Below are 26572 nucleotides of genomic sequence, written 5' to 3'. Positions count from 1 at the left end.
TTGCAATAGTCCAGTCTGGAAAGGATGGTGGATTAGACAAGGACGGCAAAGTGTTTTTGATGGAAACAGGTTCTCACTTTCCTCAGCATGTGAAGGCTGAAGAAACATTTTTTTATTAGGGAGTTGAGGTGATCATTGAAGGAAAGTGTAGAGTCAATGATGACTTCCAGAATTTTACTTGAGTATTCAAGATGCAGAGTGGGGCCAGAGGACAGAGGGATGGAGGTGGGCAGTTGGTCCAATTTTGGGCCGAGCCAGAGAAGTTTTGTTTTGGATTCGTTCAGTTTCATCTGCACAGTGTGGGCCCAGGATTGAAGGTTCGATATACTTGAGGCTATGTTCGCAGAGAGGTTGGTGAGGTTCTGGTCGGTCTCAAGGAGGACAAAGATGTCATCTGCGTAAGTGTAAAGTGTTTCAAGGGGGGAGAGGTGAAGGAGTTTAAAGGAGGACATATAAATGTTGAAAAGGATAGGGGAGAGAGGTGAGCCTTGTGGGACTCCACAGATCGGGTTCCAGGGGGAGGAAGAAGTGCCATTCATGTTGACTGTGTAGGAGCAGGAGCGTAAGAACTTCGAGAACCAGTCAAGGACTGTGGATTTAATGCCTATCTCGGTGAGTTGGTAAAGTAGGATATCATGATGGACGACATCAAAAGCTGCAGAGAGGTCGAATTGAAGAAGGACGGCGAACTTGTTGCGAGAATGGAGATTAAGGAGGTTAGAAGGGATTCGGTGCTGAAGTAACAGATGTTGTCCAGGAACAGCAGGCAGATATTCTCACATGTGGGTGACATCATCCATATAGCCCCGGTAAGGACAGCTTTAAAAGTGCATCACCACTTTAAGAACTTGAGAAAGTTTGCAAACTTCCCTCCCACGGTGGCAATGAGGCATAGACTCTCGATGGAGTAGATTTTTCCAAAGTCGACTCTACCACTAGGGACTGATGCTGAAATTGTGGTTTGTCATAACCCAGAGAAGAAATGATTTTATATAGAGAGTCAAATTTTCTGGGAGCCACTGTAATGGTTAGGGGCATTTCCCAGTTCTTGTGAAGAGTTTCTTTGAGAATACAATGCAAAGATAGTCTGAGAAGTTCTTTAGGAGGCTCATCATAATCTAAGGCCTCCAAGTATTCAGCACTGTAGGCAGAATCATCTTCTAGCTTGATTGGCAGCTCTTTGGCCAACTGCCTAATAAATTTAGTAAAAGAAACTCTTTCATTAGGAGATTTAGCCCTTGGTGGAGCCTGTTGTGAAGACTTTTCCAAGGTAGTGTCATAAGTCTCTGTTGTAGACTCAGGTAAGTCCTCAGCTGAATCAGACTGTAAGTCAGAGTCATAAAAGGGCTTTGGTGAAGGAGTGCATCGAGAAGATCAATGCTGACATTGAGCTCGGTGTTGATCTGTTGATGTTGCATGATATGACACTCTTTTATGCTTCGAAGACCGTGAAGGAAAGTGATGTTTTCTTTTCGAAGCTCCCAAAGAATGATGCTTACTGGACGTGGAGCATCGAGATGAGGAGGAAGAATGACGATGCCTCGATGAACTGGAGTGGGGCCTCGATGGAGAACTGGACCTGCGATGAGATGGTCTATGTTTGGTGGAACATCGATGCAGCTCTGGTGAGCCAGTGCCGGTACCACAGGACCTGGTGGCCTTATGCTCAGGATGGGCCGGTACCGAGGGAGTCAATGTTGATGTGAGGAGTTTAAACATATCACTCACTTGGAAAAGCACATCGAGCTTTTCATGGAAGGAGAACACCAGTACCTTTGGCTTTTCTGATGGTACCATCGGTATCGAATCTTGCCTTGGGTGAGGGCGACCTCGAAGAGTATGCACACCTCGACATAGGAAAGGCAAGGTGCAAGGGAGGTCATTGCTTGATCAGCATTAAGGGACTCGATGCAAGGGTGACCTGCGACACCTGTTGGGAAGCTGGCAGCTTCTTAGCTGGCTTACCAGGCGGAGCAATGTCTCCTGATGCTGGTGTCGATACCTTCGACGTTGAAGGTTGTGACATCTATGTCCATGCCGGTGCCAAACAATTTTACTTGTTGAAGTTTCCAGCTCTTGATGAAACGTTTTGCTCTGATGGAGACTCCAGTAGATGGAACCTAAGCATGCTAATGAGCAGGGCTCTGGGTTTCTGGCCCAGAAATATCTAAGTTAAAGGACCATTTAAACTAAATAATTAATTTATGGAGCATGTATGGTTGGGCAGACTGGATCTTTATCTGCTGTCATTTACTATGTTACTATGTTTTTGCAGGGTAGAACACCGAGTACAAGATTCAACACAGTGTTCCGGGCCAAGGCACTGCAAGCACTAACTGTGAGGGTCAGTAATGGAAATTTGCCTTTGGCACCTGCAGCACTTTTTAAAACCCGTTAATGGCTGGGACATTGACAGAAAGAGCATCTCAGCCAAAATGAACTCAATGGCTGAGGAAAAAGAAGAAAAAGTTTCCTGCTTATTATTATTTTTTTAATTAAGAAAACTTAAAATGAAGTAAAAGAAGAAAAAATAATGCATGAGCGGGAAGGCAAAAATGCAAAAATTTGAACAATGTTCAAAAACACGAATTTTTAGCTCAGTAGAAAACTAAGAACTTAGGAGCCACGAGCGGCGTCAGGCAGGAGGGCACTCGCACATGTGCAGGGTGCGGGCAGTTTCACAAACTTTCTCAAGTTCTTAAAAGTGGTGATGTGCTTTTAAAGCTGTCCGTACCGGAGCTCCGTGGATGACATTACCCACTTGTGAGAATATGCTGCCTGCTTGTCCTGGGATAATGGTAGAACCCTGAGGGGGAGGAAAGGGTGGCAAGGAAACGGATGAGAGGACAGATAATTAGAAATGGTAGAAATATGGTAATGTGAGGTGGTACATTGAAGATGAAAAGGAATGGAGAGCTGAGGAAGGAATGAGATGGGGAGTGGGAGAGAAGATGGAAATTTGATAGGTTGAAAAAGAGGAGAAGGGTAAGAGAGACAGAAAAGAGCTAAAAAGGAATGATCAATTTGTCAGAGGCAGGTGTAGTGAGAGAACAGACAGGAGAGAGGAGAAAAGACAAATGGATAGCAGCCACTTGAAGGAGAATTAGCAGATGGCAGGAAAGCAAAGAAAAGAAACTGGAACCAACATGATGGAGAAATAAAACATCCAGACAACAAAGGTAGAAAAAAAACATTTTCCCCTCTTTTACAAAGCTGCGCTAGCGGCTGCTGTGTGACAATGGCCCAGAAGCCCTTTAAATCTCTATGGGCTTCAGGGTAGTTACAGCTGCAGCCCACACTAAATGGCTTCGTAAAAGAGGCCCTTTATTTAAATGGAATATGGATATTAATTAGCAAAATTATTATTTAAATTTTGACAAATAACCTTGTAGAATTTTGAAGAATTTACAAATTTTGTGCAGACTTTTGAAAAATTTTTGCACAGAATTTGGATTCTTTTTCTGCAGAATTCCACCAGGATTAATGCAAATTCATTCTACCTTCTAATATTGATATAAGTGCAACAAGTCCTTAATACATGCATATTCACTGTAGGATTATAGGGGTTTTGAAAGCCATGTGCAAAAAGCAGGAAGTAGCAGACTAGACTCAGCCTGGCTGTTGCTTCTCTTTACTTCTGATCTATGTACTTACAGTTGGAGGATTCGGGATCATACAGCTTTGGGGTAGGAGCATGGCGAATTTTGATGGTGAAAGAGGCCTCATGATCATCAGTCTTAAGCTGCACTGGAAAAGAAAAGGAGCAAATCAGAGAGACTTGGGATAACCAACACAGATTTTAGAGAACACTGAATCACTGTCTAAAATAATCCAGAGAATGGGGGTGATCGATATCAGCCCAGCCTTACATTGCTAACTGTCAACATTTCCTGTTGGCCTAACCAATGTCAACAGAGGCCTATGGGACACAATCTGACTCTGGAATGCTGATGCAGATAGACCCTAAATGCTCCTGCACAGAATTTGCATACATTAAGCATTCAGCCAGACTGGATTGTTTATCAAGAAGGTGTGCTACTTGAATGGGACAAAGAAGCCAGAGAGACTAATTCCATCTACCATTCCTGCAAGTGTCACACCTTCCTTATCAATTAAGCTAACCATTGTTTCAAACTGTTTACAAATTGTAAACAGAAAGATACTGGGAAATACAATAGATTCTACTTTTAGAATAAGATTCCAACCTATAAAAGCCTCCTCTCTGCAACACCTCTCTCTCTCCGGACCCTTGTTTACTCTCTCTCTCTCTCTCTCTGGACCCTTGTTTACCTCCCTCTCTCTGGACTCTTGTTTTTCTCTCTCTCTCTCTCTTTGCCCTCACAACTCCTATTCAGGGACCTGTCTTTTCTCTCTCATTCACAATTCACAAGAGCACAGAAGCAGTCTCTAAATCCACTCTGTATTTGTAAAGCTTATTTCTATCTCTTTCTGTACATTTGTAACCAAGCATATACATGATGTATCTTTCTAAACAGTGCCTTTCTGTAATATTAAGTCTATTTCTGCACAATATATTCTTTATCCAAATTTATTAAAATTTGATATACCGCCTTTACAAATTGTCAAAGTGGTGTACATTACATTAAAAATATAAAATTAGGAAAAAAATTACCGTATTTTTTGCTCCATAAGACGCACCTGACCATGAGACACACCCTAGATTTAGAGGAGGAAAACAAGAAAATTTTCCCTGCCAGGCTCTGCATCCTGTCTCCCCTCCCTGCCAGGCTCTGTACCCTGCCCCCCCTCTGGTGGTCCAGTGGTATGCCGGGGTAGGGCACAGAGCAGGCAGGCCTAGTGGCCTAGTGACAGGCAGGCCTAGTGGCCTAGTGACAGGTAGGCAGGCCTAGCCTAGTGGCTTAGTGACAAGCAGGCAGGCCTAGTGGCAGGCAGGCCCCACACCCCCAGTACCTTAAATCATCCCCATATCCCCATGTACCTTAAATCATACCCCCATACAACCACATGCCCCCCATATCCCTTAAATCATCCCCCATATCCCTTAAATCATCCCCCTTCCCGTGTCCCCAGTACCTTAAATCATTCCCCCATACCACATGCCCCCCAGTACCATAAATCATCCCCCACATACCCCCAGTACCTTTTTTTAATCATCCCCCATACCTTTAATCATCCCCCCTCGGTACCTTTTTTAATTCCTCCCATCTTTCCCAGCCAGCGGTGCACAGGCCAGAAGTGCCGCATATTTAAAAAAAACCAAAAAAAAAACCCACCACTGCTACAACTTTATTCCCACCCACCCGCCCGCTCGCCATCGTACCTGGTGGTCTAGCGAATTTACTGGCCAGAAGCACAGAGATCAAGAACAAGTCCCTCGTGCTCCTGCCTGGGCCCGCGCCGATCTCTGACAGGGGGTGGAAAGTAAGTGCGTCTTATGGAGCGAAAAATATGGTATTTATACTTTAGACAAATACATGACAGATCGAGACATAAGGTGAGAAAGGTAGAACTACAATTGTTTATAGGAGAGAAGGAGAAAAAAAGGATAGAACAATTGGGAAGGGAAACAATGCTCTTCCTTAATTATTATTTTAGGCAGTAATCAGTGATCTGTGCTGAACGGGAAGTCATAAGTTGTATGCGTCCTTGAACAGAAAGAGGGGCATAATCGAAAGAGACGTCTAAGTCCGTTTACGTCCATCTCGCAAGTCGTCCAAAGTAAAAAAACAGCTTAAGACACATTTTAGAAAAATTTGTCCAACTTTTTTTTCTTTTCGAAAATCGTCTAATTTTACATCCTGCCGATCGGATCATCCAAACTGCTAAATCGTCCATCTTTATATCACATTTTCGTCCAACTTTTCGTCCAAGTCCAAAACGCCTAGAACAAGCCCTGTTGGACGTGGGAGGGGTCTGCAAAGTGATGGACTGCACACCCAGACATGGCACCTAAATAGTGGGGTACCTTACAGGACACTGCTGTGAACTTCACAAAAAGGGTGCCATATCTTCTCCACCCTACAGCTCCCTTATAAGTTACGGTGAGCCCCTCAAACCACCTCCAGAATCCCCTAGACCCACTTATCTACCACCCCAATAGCCCTTATGGCTACAGGAGCCACTTAAATGCCAGTAAAAAAGGGTTTTGAGGTGTATAGGGGAGTGCACATGTTTAAGTATCAATGCAGTGATTACAGGGGCTTATGGGCATGGGTCCTCCTCTCTATGGGTCCCTAACTCACCCCCAAGACGACTTAAGCCGCCTCTGTGCTGGACGACTAGGCTTTCCTATGCCAGGCGGCTAGGTGATGATGATCTGGAGGCTGAATTTTAAAGGTGTGATTAATATTTCTATGGGGTGGGGGGGGTCGGTGATCACTGGGGTAGTGTGAGGGGGATCTGTTTTATGTGTTTGCAGTGCTTATCTGGTGAGTTTAGGTGAGTTTTTGTGACTTAGACTATGTTTTACATGGTCTAAGTCACAACGTCCAAGTTCCGTCGATCATGGGCTGTATAACTTTTGGTTATACATACTGTATGACTAAGTCTAAGCCGGCCCACATCCTGCCCAACTCCCGCCCTCGATACTCCTCCCGAAACGCCCCATTTATCTTTGGTCGTTCAGCGGCACTATGAAGGCCTAGGTCGTTTTTAGTATGGGCACTTGGACGTTTTTGAGAAATGTTCATCCAAGTGCCGACTTAGGCTGATTTTTGGACGTTTTTCTCTTTCGATTATGAGCCCCAAAGGTTTTAAAATACGTTTTAAATTTGTCGATATTTTCTTCATCTCTTAAATAGACCGGTAATGCATTCCAGTGCTCGGGTGCACTTACAGAAAAAATACGTTTGCGTGTTCTATCATTAAAAAGATGTCTTAGAGAGGGGATATGTAGAAGATGTTGATTATTGGATCTTAAAGTTCTTGGTGAGCAATAGGGGACAAGTAATCTATCCATGAAGTTAGGTGTATGGAGAGATTTTGATTTTTTGTAATCATTTTTATTAGAAAGGGTACAACCGGAGATTTTGTTTTAAATGTTAACAGTAAGATTTTATATGAAATTCGGTGTGTTATTGGGAGCCAATGTGATTTTATTAGGAATGGTGTTACATGATCACATTTTTTCCCTTTGTGTATTAATTTAATGGCTGTGTTTTAGATAATTTGTAGTCTGTGGTGTTCTCCCTGAGGGAGTCCATTGTATAAGGAGTTACAATAATCCAGTTGTGAAATGACTAATGAGTGCAGGAGGATATTAAGATATGATGGCTCTAATAGATTTGAAATAGATCTAATCATCCTTAATTTATAGAAGCATTTTTTAACGACGGAACCAATTTGTGAGTGAAAAGTCAGTTTGTTATCGAGTATAACCCCTAGAATTTTTACAAAGTTTGTGAATTTTAGAGGAGTAGATTTAAGAAGGATAGGAGAAACAGGCAAATTGTCAGTGTTATTATTTGAGGAGAAGATCACCCCATTGATTTTAATGGATTTAGGAATAGCATGTTGTTAAGTAACCATTGGTTGATTATTTCTAGTTTGAGATTGATGTCATAGATTTCTTGATGATTGGTTAAATTGATTGGGTAAATAAGTTATCAGCATAAGAGTTAGAGAATGACACGGTGAAAAAATTGGTCCCCGTCACCGCCCCGTCCCCGTCTCACCATCCCCGTCACCGCCCCGTCCCAGTCTCACCATCCCCGTCACCGCCCCGTCCCCGTCTCACCATCCTCTTCACCGCCCCGTCACCGCCACTGCAATCCCATTCACTTTTCTTTATTTACGTATAAAGGAAACATTCTTTAAAACTTTAAAACTTTAAAACTTAGTTAAATATTAGTTAATAACTATACAAAAACAAAACACGCAGAGAAAAAATTAATTAATATAAATTCTCAAAACTGACACATTTTGATCACTAAATTTAAAATAGTTATTTTTCATACAGTTTTTCAATCACTAATCTTCCACCACCCCTGGGGTTAGCAATGCAAAAACAAACACGACATGTACTTTAAATGCTTACAATGTTAGCCTATATGGTAAGTAGACGCGGCCGCTGTACCTAATCGCGGCAAAGATCTCCCTGCCGTGATTAGCATAGTGACCGCGGCTACGGCTGCAAGTCTCCCCTCCCCCCAGCGATCACGGCAGGAGGGCACCCAACCCCTCCTGTAGACCCCCCCAACGGCCCTCCCGACAATCGCAGCAGAAGGGTACCCAACCCCTCCTGCCGGTCCTCCCAATGGCCTCCCCTAAGATCGCCGGCAGGAGGGTACCCAACCCCTCCTGCTGGACCCCCCCCCCCCAACGAACCCTCCCACCCCGGAACCCCCTTAGTCTTACTTTCCAAGTTGGACCGGACGGCTCCTCACACGTATGGCCAGCAGGCTTGCCTCCGTCCAAATGAGGCGGGCCCGCCCCTACCCTGCCCAACCCACAGGATCCTAGGGCCTGATTGGTCTAGGCACCTAAAGCCACTCCCGCTATAGGAGGGGCCTTAGGTGCTTGGGCCAATCAGGCCCTAGGATCCTGTGGGTTAGGCAGGGGAGGGGAGGGGCGGGCCCGCCTCATTTGGACGGAGGCAGGCCTGCTGGCCAGACGAGCGAGGAGCTGTCCGGTCCAACTTGGAAAGTAAGACTAAGGGTGGTGTTTCGGGATGGCGGGGTTTGTTGGGGGAGGGACCGGCAGGAGGGGTTGGGCACCCTCCTATTGGCGATATAGGGGGCCGTTGGGGGTGCCGGCAGGAGGGGTTGGGCACCCTCCTACCAGTGAGGGCGATCGTCGGGGGGGGGGGGGCGGGTTCTATTGGCAGGAAGGGTTGATCTGACAAATGAGGAGCACGGTGAAAACACAGGTAAATAGCGGTTCCTAGAAGGGGGGACATTGGCCTGCGGGGACAAATCTATTCACCGTTTTTGCGGTCGGTGAAAGGATTTGTCCCCGCGTCTGCGGCGATTTGCTAATGAGGTCACCATAACCCGCAGCCAAACCGCAGCCACGCAGCGGTTCGCTGCGGGGATCGCTCCCCGTGTCATTCTCTAATAAGAGTATACAGTGAATCCAAGTAATTGTGCGATAGTAAGGAGAGGAAAGGTAAAGATGTTGAAAAGAAGAGGGGAAAGTATAGAACCTTGTGGTATGCTGAACTTTTGTTTGAGATTATCTGATGTGGATTGTCCTACCCTAACTTTAGAGGTTCTATATGCGAAGAAGGAGGCAAACCAGTTGTAAGATGTGTCGTTAAGATCTATGGAAGAAAGTCTAATAAAGAGAAGAGTATGGTCAACCATGTCGAAGGCGGCTGAGAGACCAAGAGATATGAGAAGTACAGTTTTTCTTTGATCTAGGTAATTCAGAATGGAAGTAGTGAGACCTATTATAGAGTGATTTTTCCTGAATCCTGTTTGATTTGGATGAGGAGTGTTTGTTTTTTCAGTAAAGTCATATAACTGTTGAAATATTATTTTCTCACTGAATTTTGTCAAAAATGGGAGATTGGATATTGGGTAATAATTTGAGGATTTGTAATCTTTGATTTTGGTGTAGATTTATGTCATTGTCATTGTGGCTGTCATTGTCATTAATTTCACTTCCTACTGAACCTTCTATGAGGGCATTGAACCCTGGACCTGGCGGATTGTGCCTTTTTGCAGATGATACAAAGATTTGTAACAGAGTAGACACCGAAGAGGGAGTGAAAAATATGAAAAAGGATCTGCAAAAGTTAGAGGAATGGTCTAATGCCTGGCAACTAAAATTCAATGCAAAGAAATGCAGAGTAATGCATTTGGGGATTAATAATAGGAAGGAACCGTATATGCTGGGAGGAGAGAAGCTGATATGCACGGACGGGGAGAGGGACCTTGGGGTTATAGTGTCCGAAGATCTAAAGGCGAAAAAACAGTGTGACAAGGAAGTGGCTGCTGCCAGAAGGATTCTGGGCTGTATAAAGAGAGGCGTAGTCAGTAGAAGGAAGAAGGTGTTGATGCCCCTGTACAGGTCATTGGTGAGGCCCCACTTGGAGTATTGTGTTCAATTTTGGAGACCGTATCTGGCGAAAGACGTAAGAAGACTTGAGGCGGTCCAGAGGAGGGCGACGAAAATGATAGGAGGCTTGCGCCAGAAGACGTATGAGGAGAGACTGGAAGCCCTGAATATGTATACCCTAGAGGAAAGGAGAGACAGGGGAGATATGATTCAGACATTCAAATACTTAAAGGGTATTAACGTAGAACAAAATATTTTCCAGAGAAAGGAAAATGGTAAAACCAGAGGACATAATTTGAGGTTGAGGGGTGGTAGATTCAGGGGCAATGTTAGGAAATTCTACTTTACGGAGAGGGTGGTGGATGCCTGGCATGCGCTCCCGAGAGAGGAGAGTGGAGGTGGAGAGTAAAACTGTGACTGAGTTCAAAGAAGCGTGGGATGAACACAGAAGATTTAGAATCAGAAAATAATATTAAAGATTGAACTAGGCCAGTTACTGGGCAGACTTGTACGGTCTGTGTCTGTATATGGCCATTTGGAGGAGGATGGGCAGGGGAGGGCTTCAATGGCTGGGAGGGTGTAGATGGGCTGGAGTAAGTCTTAACAGAGATTTCGGCAGTTGGAACCCAAGCACAGTACCGGGTAAAGCTTTGGATTCTCGCCCAGAAATAGCTAAGAAGAAAAAAAAAAAAATTTATATTGAATCAGGTTGGGCAGACTGGATGGACCATTCGGGTATTTATCTGCCGTCATCTACTATGTTACTATGTTACTATGTAATGCCGCCACCTTACATCATTGGAGGCTTGTCTGCTGCAACATCACCCCATCCAAACCTTACAATCATCACTCATTTTCTGGATCATGACAAAGGTTATGCGACCATCTCGATAAATATAGGGGCTTCGCCTAGCACAAGATATAAGGAAGACCAATACCACACAAGAAGGGGGGAGAGGGGGCCAGGATCATATTTATATAGGGCTACCAGAAGTCCATGAAAATCCGGACATGTCCTCTTTTTAGAGGACTTCCCAGGTTCCCGGATGGACTTTCAAAAACCCAGCAGTTTATTCGGGTTTTGGAAAGCTCTGGCCAAATCTGGAGGGCTTCTGAGCATACACAAATGACATCACATGCGTCCGCGCATGCTCAGAGGCCTTCAGACGTGGCCTGGAGGTCAGGAATGAAAAGAAGCAGCTTTCTGGGAGTGGGGCTCGGGATGGAATGGGGCATGGCCATCCGGCCGGGATTTTTCAACACAAAATATGGTAACCCTAGATTTATATTATATTTGGCCTTAGGATAAGATACATTTATGGACCCTCAGTCACTCCTTTTCTGTGGCTCTACAAAGCCATATTCACTCCTTACCTGCCCCTTTCCCAGGAACCTCCATTCAGGCCTTTCAACCCAGCTCTTGTTATTTTTGGTTCTAGCATTTGACTGTAATTAACAAGAGTTTGCTGATTATCTTATACGTTGTAATCTGCATAAAACTGCAAGGTATTGTGGAATATAAGTAAGGGGAAATAAAGTCAGCACATTATCGGCAAAATATTGCCCAATTAAAGGTTCTGTCAGTCATTGGCTTCCCATTGGTTGGTAAAGTGGCATACACTCATATTTTGACCCCAAGTTTACTACACGAGTCAGTTTATGAGTTTACCATTCTCATGTTGCAGATATGGCAGATTTGCAGGCCTTCCTCAACTTTGGACACTAGGCATGAACCCTGACCTGTAGGTGGCCAGGCCAATTAGCAAGCAGACTAATGTGTTTCTACTAGCGCTGCCCAATTCATGATTCAAATCGATTCACCGATTCAGTTTGGCTGAATCAATTTGTTTTGAAAAATAAAACAGATTCACTGATTTAGGCCTGCTCCTGGGCTTTCCCTTTTGCAGAGTCCTTCCTTCTGATGTAACTTCCTGTTTCATGATACAGGAAGTTACTTCAGAAGTAAGAACTCCGGCAGAGGGAAAGCCCAAGAGCAGGCCTGTGAGGATCAGCAGCGAAGGCTGAGAAGGTAGTAGGGCAGGGTGTGTTCTGCGCTGCTTCCTCTGATGCTGTCGTTGGACCTGTGGAGAAGGCAATGCCGCTGCTGCTATTGGACCCACATAGGAAGGTACTGCTTTCCACTTCTGCAGCTGCTGATGGACCGTAGGGTGGAGGGGGGGAGTTGGAAGGAAGGGATAGAGAATGTGGGGGGAGGGAGTGATTTGACTGACTGAGGCTGGAGGAAAGGGAAGCCACATGGGATGGATGGGCCTGAGGGAAGGGATGAGAGAGAGGGCACTGGTCACATGTGTTGGGGGGCTGGAGTGAAGGGAAGAGAGAGAGGATGCTGGTCATATGGGTTGGAGAGGGTGCTGGAGGGAAGGGAGGGAGACACTGGAATGGGGGCTGGAGTTGGAGGGGAAGGGATAGAGGGTGCTAGATCCCTGTGTGTGTGCTGGACCTGCAGGGAGAAGGAAAGGTTCAGAGATAGAAGATGGATGTTGAGCATGGAGAAAGAAGAAAATGTCAAATAGGCAGGAAACCCTGGCATGCAAGTTAACAGAAGACAAAGAGAAACCTGAGCCTAGGACCAATATGATTTGAATAATAAAATGACCAGACAACAAAAAGGTAGAAAAATAATTTTATTTTCCTATTTTGTGATTTCAGTATGTCAGATTTGAAATCTATATCTTGCCAGAGCTGGTGTTAGACAGCAAGTGCGAGCTAGACCTAACAATGTTCATTTTGTTTACACCTGACAGCACTGAAATGGTTTTGGAAAGGGCAAAGGGGGGGGGGAGGAGTGAGGTGGATGAAGAGGCTGCAAAATAAACCCACCAGCTAATTTTAAAACTATAGCATAGAAAGCAAGTTGAATTGTTTCAAATCAAATATCAATTCAACTGGCAAAAATCAAATCGAAAATTTTTTCCTGAATCAGATAGTTCTAGTTTATGCACACTAGGCACCCTATAAATTAAATGGGAGTTTTTGTTGATATGCCCCTTTTTGGGAAACTACTGTTGAGAAGCTACACAGCAGCTTCTAAAATTCCCTGAAACTTGATAATAAGAAAACTGGAAGACTTGATAGAGACAGCATGGCTCACTGCCTACCAGTGCCATATGACTCACCTATATCAGCGGTGTTGGGGTGGAAAACCACGCTGGTGTAGGTGACGAATTCCAGCTGCTGATTCAGATTGTCTAAGTGGGAGCTGGACAAGAAAAGGTTCATCTCTGCTGCACCCTTCACCTTCACGTTTTCAACCACAGCTGCCAAGTTAAATATCCCCATAGTGGCTATCAAGTTAACCTAAGCCAAGCAGGAGGGGGAAGGGATAGAGGGTTATTGTGTTAGTTGTATATTCAATAATTGTTTTAGTTGTATATTCAATAATTAGAAACTTATTGTGTTAGCTGTATATTCAATAATTAGAATAGTATATCTTAATCCTCCAGTGCTCGTAGATCTCTGCTAATTTATACATTTACTCATAATGGAAAAATATGTGGATAAAGAATAACTTCCAATAAAGGTGGTGGCCTTCCTTGTGACCTGTTATAGTTATTTGCAATTGCTGCTCCATATAGCAAGGAACATGATGCTCAACAATATAAAATGTCAAATATTATACAAGAGACTCTGTACAAGGTGTGACAATTAAGTTCATGAAGTCATCCTAGAAAAAGTGCTACACCTCATTACTGAATATCACTACAGTCACTTTCGGAGGACTAGGAGCAGCAGGGACTGAGCACCCCTCCTGCTCCCAACATTTTGGTGCCGGGGGTGGGTGGGCTTTGCCGGGAGGGCAGGGAGGGCCGTGCCGGGAGGGGGATGAGGGCCGGTGTCGAGCAGGGCTGGTGTGTCGGGCCGGTGCCCAATCTCTCTTCCCTGCTCGCCGGACTCTCCTACTCTCTGCTGCCATTCCTTGCAGTGCAGGCCCACTTTAAAACCATGGGCTTGCACTACAGGGAACAGCGGCAGAGAGCAGGAGAGTCTGAAAGCAGGCAAGAGATATCTATGCAGAGCAGGGCAGGCAGGAGAGATCGGGGCCTGGGGGGTTGTCAGGCAGGGCACGGCGGCAGAGAGCTTGAGAGTCCGAGAGCAGGCAAGAGAGATCTGGGCTGAGCCCTGAAAGCAGTGACAGGATGCTGCTTCTCTTGTCACTACTGTCAAGTGTGCACATGAGAGGGGATCGCTCTGACCGTGGGTAGGGGGCGTGTTAACGATCGTCCCCATTTGCATGCAGGCCTTTACTGAATTTGTCGGCCGGCATGCAAACGGAAATGGATTGTGCATGGTTTGGAGTTTTAGTGAATCTAGGCCTTTGATGCTTTGTTTCAGGATCTTATTGGTACACCCATGTTTCATCACCAGTGATTAAAAAGATACAAAAAGGAGGCAAAAAATGTCAATAAGGACTCTATGAGTGTGTCTATCAGCTAATCACTCCTAACAAACCAAACCACACAGGTACCAAATATCAATTGAAGGATTGATTGGATATTCCTTCAATTGATATTTGGTACCTGTGTGGTTTGGTTTGTTAGGAGTGATTAGCTGATAGACACACTCATAGAGTCCTTATTGACATTTTTTGCCTCCTTTTTGTATCTTTTTAAGCACCTTTTGGCAAACTTAGAGGAGCTTATAGTTCATCACCAGTGATAACATGGCCAAAACATTGTCTTGCCTCTCCAAAAGGTCTTGGCAAACTTTGACTCTCCTTTGCTTTTGTTCATCGATGAGCTCCTTGGGACCATTTTTGCACACACCTTTCTCATGCCAAGATTTTCAGTTAAGATTTTCCTGTTTCTTTATCAATGTTTACTTGGTCTGCAGTCAGCCGATGATTATGACGCACAATTTGACAAATTTTTACAATGTTTTCATCAGCTCATTACTGGCTGCCCTGACCTTTCTTCATCAGTGATGCTTTCTCTCCCCTCAAAAAAATATTTAATCCAATTGTACACTGCCATTTTTTTCATGGGATTATCCCCATAAACTTGGACTAACATGTCCCTGATTTCACTTACGCTCTTGCCAAATTTAATGTTTGTTGCTCTAATTCAAGCTCCGACATTCTTGTGACAGTACACAAAAACACGCAACAACAACAATGAACGCCACTCAGCAAGACACCGCCCACGTCGATACAAATACAGCTGTGAGACACTGATATACCAAAGTTATGAAATGTTACCGAGTTGTTTGTACAGTCCTGCCAACGTAAGCACATGGAAGCAAGTTTGTGAACTTAATTTGTCAGACCTCGTAGAGCAGCACTTCTCAACCCTTTCCAGGAGGCACACCTAACCAGCTAGGTTTTCAGGAGTCCCATAATGAATATGCATGAGATAGATTACTATAGTGAGTCTCATCCAAATGCAAATCAATTCATGTATATTCATTGTGGTAACCTTGAAAATCCGAGTGGCTAGGTTAAGAAGCACTAGCCTAAGGACACATACATTGAACAAACATACTGCCAAGTGGGTTGAGAGAACAAAGACAGGGCAGGGTTGGGATATGAGAAAGAATGAAAGGGTGAGAAGTTATTTATTACCCACATGAGGTGATTTCTAAAATCACAAAAAGGATTGAAAGACTCTTGTGTTAGGCTTGCATATTTTTGTGTATATGTATCAGTTCTTTATATATATTTTAATAAATTGATTGTCCATGAAGTTGGTTGACCGTATGTCCCTTCCCCACTCCTTTTTTTGGTTTACATTTTTGTATGTGGGGTTGTGTTTCCTCTGTGTTGTTGGATATATTATTCACATACTCACCATGTATACTTTCTGCCCCACATCTTCTAATCTTAAGCCTGCAAAATGGAAGAAAAGGATATTCAAAGGTTACTTAAATTTAGAAAATGGAAATGGATATTGTTGGTCTACAATCAGCACGATCAATGATATTGCCACCCTCCCAGTAGTGAATTGAAACTGTAAAGGCTCAACTGCAATGTACAATTACTTCTGAGAAAGTCAAATGCATCTCTAGCAATTACAGTAAGGCCCTCTGGGACCTATGCTGCAGTGCAATACAGAGGATCTGCTGCTAGGAGAAGTACTTTGTGTGTCCTTTAGGAATTAGTCAAAAGTGCCCTTTTTTAATCTTAACTTTTCCATAGGCACATATCCAAATTGAGGAATTGATTCTTACTTTTGCCTCATTTCTCTTAACACATATGCATTTTTCTTTCTATGCAAAGTCGTGCCATAGTTTTGGCCACTGGTACCAAACTATTCTGAATTACAATTATTTTTTTGGGGGGAGGGGGTGACACGGTATATGTCCCATCATTGGAAGAGATGTATCCCCAGGGAGATCCCCCCTATGAAAAACACCCATGTAGACATCTTGGGTCTAAGGCTAGGTCTTGATAGATCCCTGTTAGTATCGGGGTGGAGGGTTTCAACGCTTTGCCAGCAGATGGTAGAAGTAAGTTAGGGAAGCTACGTGAGAAGTTGCAGGAGTATTCCGTCCCGCAATATTGACCTGAATTAATTCCCTAAGACTTAGAGTTGGTTGAATGATTTCTACTTCTGAATGAAGAGGACCTGTTTTGTATATTCTTTTGAATGAAGAGAACTGTTGTTTAAAAGGTCTTAGGGGCTTTTAGGGACCTGGGAAATTTATTGATGAAAGTTAGAGCAAACCATTAAAACTGAGAAGGGAAATAAAGAGACTCCAGTTTTGAGTTACTAGAAATTCCCTCACCCTGAGAGGGAAAAGGGCTCTAGAGCGAGGACCTATGACTGCTTTTGTCCCGTTATCTAAGACTGTTCTCTGAGCTTTCTTAGAGTTCTGGCTCCTGAAGTTGGCCCTTGAGGGGAGGAATGCAGGTTGGAGTGATCAGATGGACTAGTCTGGATCATAGAGTGACAGGTCTCCTACAAAAGTAGGCAACAGCAGTTTCTTGTAGCATTATTCTTCACCTCTTTCTGATATTTTGAACTTATGGCATTTAGATTACATGTTCAGTCATTGATACGCAGTACTTTGGATTACTGCAATTCAGTTCATATTGCCGGACACCGTATAAATGTACTTAGATTACGAAGAATGCAGAATAACCGCAATGCCTTTGATTTTTGACCTGAAAAAGTCAGATTATATCACGTTTTATTACAGGGAGCTTCATTGGCTCCCATTTGAGGCCCGTGTGAAGTTCAAACTGGGAACACTCTGTTATAAAACCTTATATGATCATGCACCTAAGTACCTGTTAGAATTATTTACCGTATTTTTTGCTCCATAAGATGCACTTTTTTTCCACCCAAAAGTGGTTGGGCATTGACAAAAATGCAAAAAATAAATAAATAAATATAATTTTTTTTCTACCTTGTCTTCTCTGGATTCTGCTTTCCTCATCTTTTTGTCACTCTCTTCCTTTCATCCATTGTCTACCCTCTCTCTGCCCCTTCTATATGGCATCTTCTCTATTTCTATTCCCATTCTAGAAACTTTATGCATCCCCCTTCCATTTCTCCCTTCACCCCCATTAGTCTGGCATCCATCTTCCTCCCTTCCCTCCTCCAATGGTCTGGCATCTCTCCTCTCCTCTTCCTCCCTTCCCTCTCCCACACTCACATGGTCTGGCATTTCACTCTCTCCTCTCCCTTCCCCCCACTTCCATCAGCATCTGCCCCCTTTCTCTCCCTCCAACCCAATTCCATACAGTAACCTTCCCCCTTATGTCTCTTTCCCTGCAATTCCATCAGCATCTGCCCCTTTCTCTCCCTCCACCACACATCCATACCACCCTGACCCCCTTTCTCACCCTTCACCATGATTCCATACCACCCTGACTCCCTTTCTCACTCTTCACCATGATTCCATACCACCCTGACCCCCCTTTGTCACCCTTCACCATGATTCCATACCACCCAGACCCCTCTTTTGTCACCCTCCACACCCTTCCATACCACCCTGACCCCCTTTGTCACCCTTCACCATGATTCCATACCACCCTGACCCCTCTTTGTCACCCTTCACTATGATCCCATACTACGCTTAACCCCCTTTGTCACCCTCCACACCCTTCCATACCACCCTGACCCCTTTTGTCACCCTCCACACCCTTCCATACCACCCTGACCCCCTTTGTCACCCTTCACCATGATTCCATACCACCCTGACCCCTCTTTGTCACCCTCCACACCCTTCCATACCACCCTGACCCCCTTTGTCACCCTTCAGCATGATTCCATACCACCCTGGCTCCCTTTCTCATCCTCCACACCCTTCCATGCCACCCTGACCTCCTTTCACCACCCTACTCATGGAAACACTAATTAAAAGCAAATTGGACACGATCTTGAATGAAGGGAATCTTCGGGATCCCAGTCAGCATGGATTCACCAAGGGTAGGTCCTGCCAATCCAATCTCATCAGCTTCTTTGACTGGGTAACAAGAAAATTGGACTTGGGAGAGTCTTTGGACGTCGTGTACCTGGACTTCAGGAAAGCTTTTGACAGTGTCCCACACCGCAGGCGCTAAGCAAGATGGAATCGATGGGGTTAGGAGAGACACTAACTGCATGAGTCAATGATTGGCTGAGTGGCAGACTTCAGAGGGTGGTGGTTAATGGTACCCTCTCTAAAACATCGGAGGTGACCAGTGGAGTGCCGCAGGGCTCAGTCCTGGGTCCACTCCTTTTCAACATATTCATAGGGGATCTGACTCAAGGGCTTCAAGGTAAAATAACACTATTCGCCGATGACGCCAAACTATGTAATATAGTAAGTGAATGCAGTTTACAGAATTATATGGCGCAGGACCTGCTTACATTGGAAAGTTGGTCCTCAACCTGGCAGCTAGGCTTCAATGCTAAGAAATGTAAGGTCATGCACCTCGGAAGCGGAAATCCATGCAGGACGTACTTCTTGAACGGAGAAACTTTAACTAGGACTTCAGCAGAACGAGATTTAGGAGTAATCATCAGTGCAGACATGAAAACTGCCAATCAAGTGGAGAAGGCTTCATCTAAGGCAAGGCAGATATTGGGTTGTATCAATAGAAGTTTCGTCAGCCGAAAGCCTGAAGTCATAATGCCGTTGTACAGGGCTATGGTGAGACCTCATCTGGAGTACTGTGTGCAATTCTGGAGGCCACATTACAGTAAAGATGTGCGCAGAATTGAATCGGTTCAACGGACGGCCACCAAGATGATCTCGGGGCTCAAGGGGCTCTCGTACGAAGAGAGACTGAACAAATTGCAGCTCTACACTCTTGAGGAACGTAGGAAGAGGGGAGACATGATCGAAACATTTAAGTACCTCACGGGACGTGTCGAAGTGGAAGATGATATTTTCTTTCTCAAGGGACCCTCGGCCACAAGAGGGCACCCGCTCAAACTCAGGGGCGGAAAATTTCATGGCGACACCAGAAAGTATTTCTTCACAGAGAGAGTGGTTGATCATTGGAACAAGCTTCCAGTGCAGGTGATCGAGGCAGACAGCGTGCCAGACTTTAAGAATAAATGGGATACCCATGTGGGATCCCTACGAGGGTCAAGATAAGGAAATTGGGTCATTAGGGCATAGACAGGGGGTGGGTAAGCAGAGTGGGCAGACTTGATGGGCTGTAGCCCTTTTCTGCCGTCATCTTCTACTATGCTCCTTTCTTTCTCCATCCCAAAGGTCCCCCGATGACTGTTTCTGCTCCGGATGGAAGAGGTAAGTGACGTCGGAGGGGGCTGGGCTGGCAGACGCAGTTAGTTGCGGCAAGATTCCACGATGATTGCGGCTGCCAGTCCACTCCCCCTCCCCCCCCCAACGTCACTTACCTCTTCTGGAACAGAGGCGGTAGACGGCGCAGTCATTGCGGGACCTTCATTCACTTCAGCACAGCTGACGACTCTGCTCTAAGAATGGCAGCTACGTTGAGGTGCCGTTTGGAGCAGCGAGTGAGGTTCCGGATTCGGCCGGCTGTGCACTCCCTTAGAGCATGCACCCGGGACGGACCTCCCCCTCCTTGGTACGCCACTGCTGTATATAATATATAAACCACTTTCATTGTAACCAGCCCTGTCTCCCTCTACTTCTTAAGTTTACATGTCTATTCTTCCTGTTTATACTTCCTTTGCCTGCCTCATATTCTTGAGCAAGTATATATTTGAGGGTGGGAAGGAGTGAGAGATGCCAGGCCACAGAAGGGAGGGGTAGAGTGAAAAGGAAAGGAAGAAATAGCAATGTTGGAGAAGGAAAGGATAGAGAAGGGGGTCTAATGCTGCTGTTGCAATGTCTATGGGTGCCCCTTCACAAAAACTGGGCAAAGTGAAGTGATTCCCACTGGGGTGTTTTGTGAGCACTTGTTGCCACCTCCCAAAATTGCCACCTCCCAAAATTTGCCACCTGAGATGGTCACCTCGCCCTACCTAATGGTAGCAGCAGCCCTGGATTCAGTCCACCACAACCTCTGTTATTCACGCTTTTCGATCTCCTGTTGCCATTGAATGCTTTCAAAAAGCTGGAATCCTTGTAGCAAACTTTTCCTCCATTTAGAGTGATCCAGATCAGTGGTGTAGTAAGGGGGGATGGAGGGGGGCGGTCTGCCCTAGGTGTCATGTTGGTGTTGGTGCTGGCACCCCTCCTCCTCTCTGTCCCCTCCCCACCTCTTCCCATTCTTCCCCGCCACTCGCGCACCCTCTTCCTTTCCCCCATATCTCTTCGTTGAAGTTGTTGTTCATGACATGCTCTTCACGACCCCATCGGCCCTCCCGCTAATGTCATTTCCAGGCGCCATAGGAAGTGATGTCAAAGGGAGAGCTGATGGGGTTGTGAGGAGCATGTTGTTGACTGCTGTAAGCAACACTTTCAACTAGAGGTATGAGGGAAGGGAGGGAAGGAGGGTGCGCAAGCGACAGGCGAGATTGAAGAAGGAGCAGGGGTGGAGACGAGGGCGGAGCGCCACCACCTCAGGCGCCTCTCACCCTCGCTAAGCCACTGGTCCAGATGGCAGTAATCCCACAAACGTTAATGCCACTCATCTTTGTGCCGAGTCTGACCTTGAGCATGCCCTTGAAGAGCATACATTGACAGTGATGACAAAATCCAGCTTTGCTTTAAGGGGGTAGTTATTTTGGTGCAGTAAAAGTGGGATGGTTTAGTACCACAAGGTAGTCACGCTGCAGTACAAAAATAAGGCCTGCTTGCAATCAACTTCACAAGCAGCATTATTTTTCCATCCCAGCATTACTGGGCAGCAAAGCCTTTAGCTCTTATTCAGCAGCTTAACCACTAGCTGGAGGGGCTCGCCAGGGCAATTTTGAATCCAGTGCTGGAAGGGGCGGGAGTGAACGGGGATCATTTCTGTCCTGAACTCATTAGGCACCAGGAATTAAGAAAGGTAGTCCCAGGAGCCTTAAAGGAGGGCGAGAGGTATGCTTTTGGGTGTACTTATGGGTATATTCAGGATGAGGGGATTGTTATGAGGGGGGGGGGGGGCTTCCAGACACAGGCAATGACATTTGGAGGGTCTTTAGGAAGGGAGGGGATGTAATTGAAAGGGGGGGGCTTTTGGGCTAGGAAGGATTTCATAGAAATCTCTTGATTGCAATTACCAGCTCCTTTAAGAAGCACCTGAGAGCATTAGGCTACTGTTTTGTAGCCTGATGCTCCTAAGATGGGAACAAACCACCACCTTTTTGTCGACAGTAGTTTTCCACGAATAACAGCATGCAGTGTTTGCTGCAAGCCATATTATTCTGTTTATATCGTTATGCACTGTCTTGCGAGCATTTGCATCTCATTACTATGTAACCCATGTAATGTAATGTAATGTAATTTATTTCTTATATACCGCTACATCCGTTAGGTTCTAAGCGGTTTGAAGAAAATATACAGGTACCTCATATTGATGTATATTACATTAACATACATTAAAGGGTAATAATACACATCAGGGCCATAACACACCTTAATAGCTACCACCCTAAATCTGCAAGAAGAATCTTCAGACACATGAGGAAATGTGACATAATATCAGCAAGCTCATGAGTTTTCTAGACCTTGAAGTAATCATTCTCACCCTGCAATGTACAAGAGACATTTTAGGTCACTAGAGAAGTCTCTGCTATAGCGCTCAGCTTTAAACATTAGGTTATTCCTCCACGTCATTAACGCTGCATGAGAAAAATCCTCCAAATCAGGACAGAAGATTTAGATGCAATAGTCCTGGCATCCCCTTATGAGCAAACTCCCGGAATGTCACAAGGATGCTGACACCAACTTCCTGCCCTACATATAACACAGCAATGTTAGAGCTAGCTGGTTGTTCTTGTGTGATGACAGGCTGTGGCAGGAAAAATATGTATGGACAGACAAGAGAACTGAGGGTCATGAGTTCATTACATTTGGCAGGATCCTGATAAAGTACATGACTACTAATCAGATAGAGAATTCCAGAATAGGAAAGTATCAAAGAGGAAGGTTAAGGGCTGCAGAAAGTTATTTTCTTACAACACTGACAGTTTCAACAAGAAAAGTATCACAAACTGTAATAGGATCTGAACACACAGCTCAGAGGTACAGTACTTGTATAAATTATTTCAAATAAATTCATTAAGAGGCAGGCTGCATGAGGGTAAACTTTGGAGTGTCCCAGGGATCTGTGCTGAGACTGCCTCTTTTTACATTTATAAATGATCTGGAAGTGGAAACGATAAGTGAGGTAATTACATTTGCCAATGACACAAAACTATTCAGAGCTGATAAGTTACACGCGGATTGTGAAAAATTGCAGGAAGACCTTAGGAAACTGGAAGACGGAGCATCCAAATGGCAGTTGAAATTTAATGTGGACAAGTGCAAAGTGATGCACATTGGTAAGAAATGAATAATCCAAATCATGGCTACTTGATTCTAGGTTCCACATTAGGAATCACCACTGAAGCAAAAAATCTAGGAGTCATCATAGAAAATATACTGAAATCTGCTGTGTGCAGTAGCAGTCAAAAAACATAACAGTCATACTGAGTCAGACCAATGGTTCATCTAGCCCAGTTTCCTGTTTACAACAGTGGCCAATCTAGGTCACATTAACTAGCAGAAACTCAAATAGTAGCAACATTCAGTACTACTGATCCCCTCCCCCACATCTGTCACAATAGCAGAATAAGGACTTTTCCTCCAGGAACTTGTCCAGATCTTTCTTAAACCCGGCTACTCTAACCTCTGTAACCACATCTTCTGGCAATGCATTCCAGAGCTTAATTGAGTAAAAAAACATTTCCTCTTATTTGTTTTGAAAGTATTCCCATGTAATTTCATTGAGTGTCCCCAGTTTTTCCCCATTATATATATATTAGTTATAATAATTTAGGGCCTCTACCCATAAGCCTCCATTTTGTTAAGTTTGGTTTCTTACAGTAGCTGGTCTACTCAGCTGATAGAGATGGCAAATATCCATATCCAGCTGAAGCCCAAGGTAACAGAACAATTTTCCATCCCATTTCAATGGGAATACTGTACTGCCTCCCAATCCTGTTTTTGTTTCTTCATCCATGCCATGGCTTCTGACTTATCAAAGTTTAATTATAAATTGGAAAAGTTCACATATTCATTCATACTTTCTTCTTTTTTAAAAAAATCTTTATTAATTTTCAAGACTTACAAAAATTGCATACAAATATGCATACAGATACAACAATTAACAGCACTTGTATTGGGACAAATATTAAAATAAATTACCCTACACCTTCCCCTTCCCTTTCCCTTCCTCCCTATCTGGATATGTGTGGAAAACTAAGAAATTCCAGGAATTAAGGATTTTACCAATTTAATCAATCTGCTATTTAATATATATTTCCAACGGACCCCATATTTCTTTAAACCTTTTATTGTTTCCCAGTTGTTCCACACTCATTCTTTCATACCTATAACACAAACAAAGTGATTCCCACCAAAAATAAAAGTTTAGCCTATCTTAATTTTTCCAGTTCTTGGTTATCAATTGCATGGCCACCCCCGTCATAACCAGAAGAAGTCTGCTTTTATGTGTGTCAATTGGACACCTGGGTCTCAACAATGTCCCAAATAAAACCACATCATAAGACAGTGGCAGAGAGACACCTAAAACCATGTTATTTTTCCCCAAAATTGCTTTCTAAAAATTAAGTATCAATGGACAATAGAATAACAAATGATCCAGTGTCCCTACTTCAAGATGACATTGCCAGCATCTATTAGATTTGGAATTATCCAACTTTTGCAAATGAACTGGGGTTCAAAAAATTATATATAACAAAAAGAACTATGTTTGTCTCATAGATGCTGATGCTGTACATCTCATTCTCCAAGTCCAAATCCGTGGCCATTGCATAGCAGAAATATGCTGCTTTGTTTTAGGTTTTTTTGCCAAATAATCAGATATTAATTTGTACCATTTAGTGGCCTGAAGCTCTTGAAAATCTGTCTGGAAACATAGACCCGGCAAGCTGTTCTGATTTTTAAAGTTGCACCAGTCAGGGAACTCTTTCTGAATGGCCTGTTTCAACTGCAACCATTTATAACCTTGAAACTTCGATATGCCAAATGATTGTTGTAATTGTAATAAATTTACAATTTTTCCATTTAAAATTACATCATCTAGAGTCCGTATACCTGCCTGCAACCAATGTTTCCAGAGGATTTTGGACTCACCGATTTGTATCTTGGAGTTTAACCATAGGGATTGACATGTAGATTGTTGTATTGGAATAGGAGTTAAGGTATTTATACATTTTAATGTGGTCCACATAAAGAATAATATTGTCCTTGTATATTCTAGGAAGCTTGATACTCAAAATATGCCTAAGATGTAATGGAGCCAAAAGATGACTTTCCAATATCAACCAATCTGACAGATTCTCCATGAGTTCAGGAAGGATCCAATACATACCCTGACGCAAACTAAAGGCTTGATGATACCTGTAAAAATTTGGACAATCTACCCCTCCTGTTGATTGAGATTTTTGCAGAGATACTAAGGCTATTCTAGAAGTTTTACCATGCCAAAGGAATTTTGTAAGAATCCCATTTAGTTTTTTATAAAAAGAACTCTGAAAATAAACTGGTAACATACTCATTTGGTAACAAACTACAGGCGAAATCATCATTTTGATGGTTTGGACTCTCCCCCACCAAGAAAGATGTAATGGATTCCAATGCTCACACATTTCTTTGACTTTCAATAATAAGGTTTTTTCATATTTACTCCTACTGTAAACCGCGTCGAGCTCTACGAACGTGGAGATGATGCGGTATACAAACCTAAGGATTAGATTAGATTAGATTAGATTTACTGTCATTGTGTCTTACAATGATTTTTGTATCATTATACCCAAATATTTTTTCCCTCATCCTTCTAAAGGAATGGGAATGGATCAAATAAATCTTTTACACAATGTATTCCAATTTATCTTATATCCAGAAAATTTTCCAAAATGATCAATCAATTCCAGTAAATGAGGGATGGTTGATTCAGAATTTTTCAAATGAAGCAAAATATCATCTGCATATGCCGAAACTTTATAATCTCGACCTGCTGAACGGCCAACAATAAGGGTTCCAAAACAATATCAAAAAGCAAAGGAGATAAGGAACATCCTTGTCTAACTCCCCTCTTTAAAATTAAATGTTCCGAGAATGTATTATTAATATATAATCTAGCTGAGGGGGAACCATACAAGGTTTGAATCATTTGAATATATCCAGAACCTATCCCAAACCAATCCATTGCTTGGTACACAAAAGTCCATTCTACACGATCAAAGGCCTTCTCTCCATCTAAGGAAACATAGAAAGCCGGATATCTATAGTTTTTGCTAAATTAAGCATATGAAGTGCCAATCTGGTGTTATTTGCAGAATGTCTTTGAGCAACAAAACCTGTTTGGTGCATTCCAATCATATAAGGGGGAGCCTTAGCTAACCTCAGAGCCAATAGTTTAGCCAGAATTTTTCCATCCACATTAATTAATAGGTCTGTAGTTTGAAACCAACACGGGACTCTGTTTGGCTATGGCAAAACAACTGTTAAAACTTCTGCCATAGTACCTGATATCTGACCCTTCATCAGTTGTGATTGATATAATTTAAAAAGATGAGGTAACAGTATAGTTTGAAAAGATTTGAAAAACTCCACTGTGAATCCATCACTACCTGGAGCGGATCCAGCTCTGAGAGACTTCAACGCTAACTGGAGTTCTGTAAATGATATAGGCGCCTCAAGTTTTCCTTTTATATGCTCTGGAATTTTTGGCTTTACTACTGTGCCCTTTAATGAGTTCTCAATTCTATTCACTACTGTCCAGACATCTTGAAGTATAACAGTTTTATCATCCAACTCGGGCCTAGTGGTACACTGTTTGTGATTATTGGTGATTGCAATTGTTACAAAATTCCAAATCAATATTAGTTCAATTATTAGTGTGCCTTATTTATTTAAGGTGTTCTTACTATAGACCCTTTCCCCTTATAGGGTAATGGTCTCCTTCAATACTACTTGACGCTGTGGGGGGACTGGCTTGGGTTGGCTGGTTTTCCTGTCTCCTAAACTAAACTAAACTAAACCTTAAGTTTGTATA

General features: G+C 43.6%; 1 protein-coding gene across 5 annotated transcripts in view; it reads right to left on the bottom strand.

The window, feature by feature from the left end:
- The window catches only part of B4GALNT1 (beta-1,4-N-acetyl-galactosaminyltransferase 1), a 284601-nt gene that overhangs the window by 74343 nt on the left and 183686 nt on the right, over positions 1–26572 (bottom strand). For all 5 annotated transcript variants that reach the window (XM_033935405.1, XM_033935407.1, XM_033935408.1 and 2 more), the window contains 3 exons: positions 15786–15823; positions 13119–13299; positions 3655–3747 (listed from right to left, as the gene is read on the bottom strand). In XM_033935405.1, the coding sequence (XP_033791296.1) occupies positions 3655–3747; positions 13119–13299; positions 15786–15823 (312 nt within the window). The remainder of the gene's footprint in view (positions 1–3654; positions 3748–13118; positions 13300–15785; positions 15824–26572) is intronic.

This window comes from Geotrypetes seraphini, chromosome 3, assembly GCF_902459505.1.
Source record: "Geotrypetes seraphini chromosome 3, aGeoSer1.1, whole genome shotgun sequence".
NCBI classification, from domain to species: domain Eukaryota; kingdom Metazoa; phylum Chordata; class Amphibia; order Gymnophiona; family Dermophiidae; genus Geotrypetes; species Geotrypetes seraphini.
The sequence above is the reverse complement of the archived record's forward strand: the minus strand, read 5'-3'. Positions and strand labels throughout refer to the sequence as shown.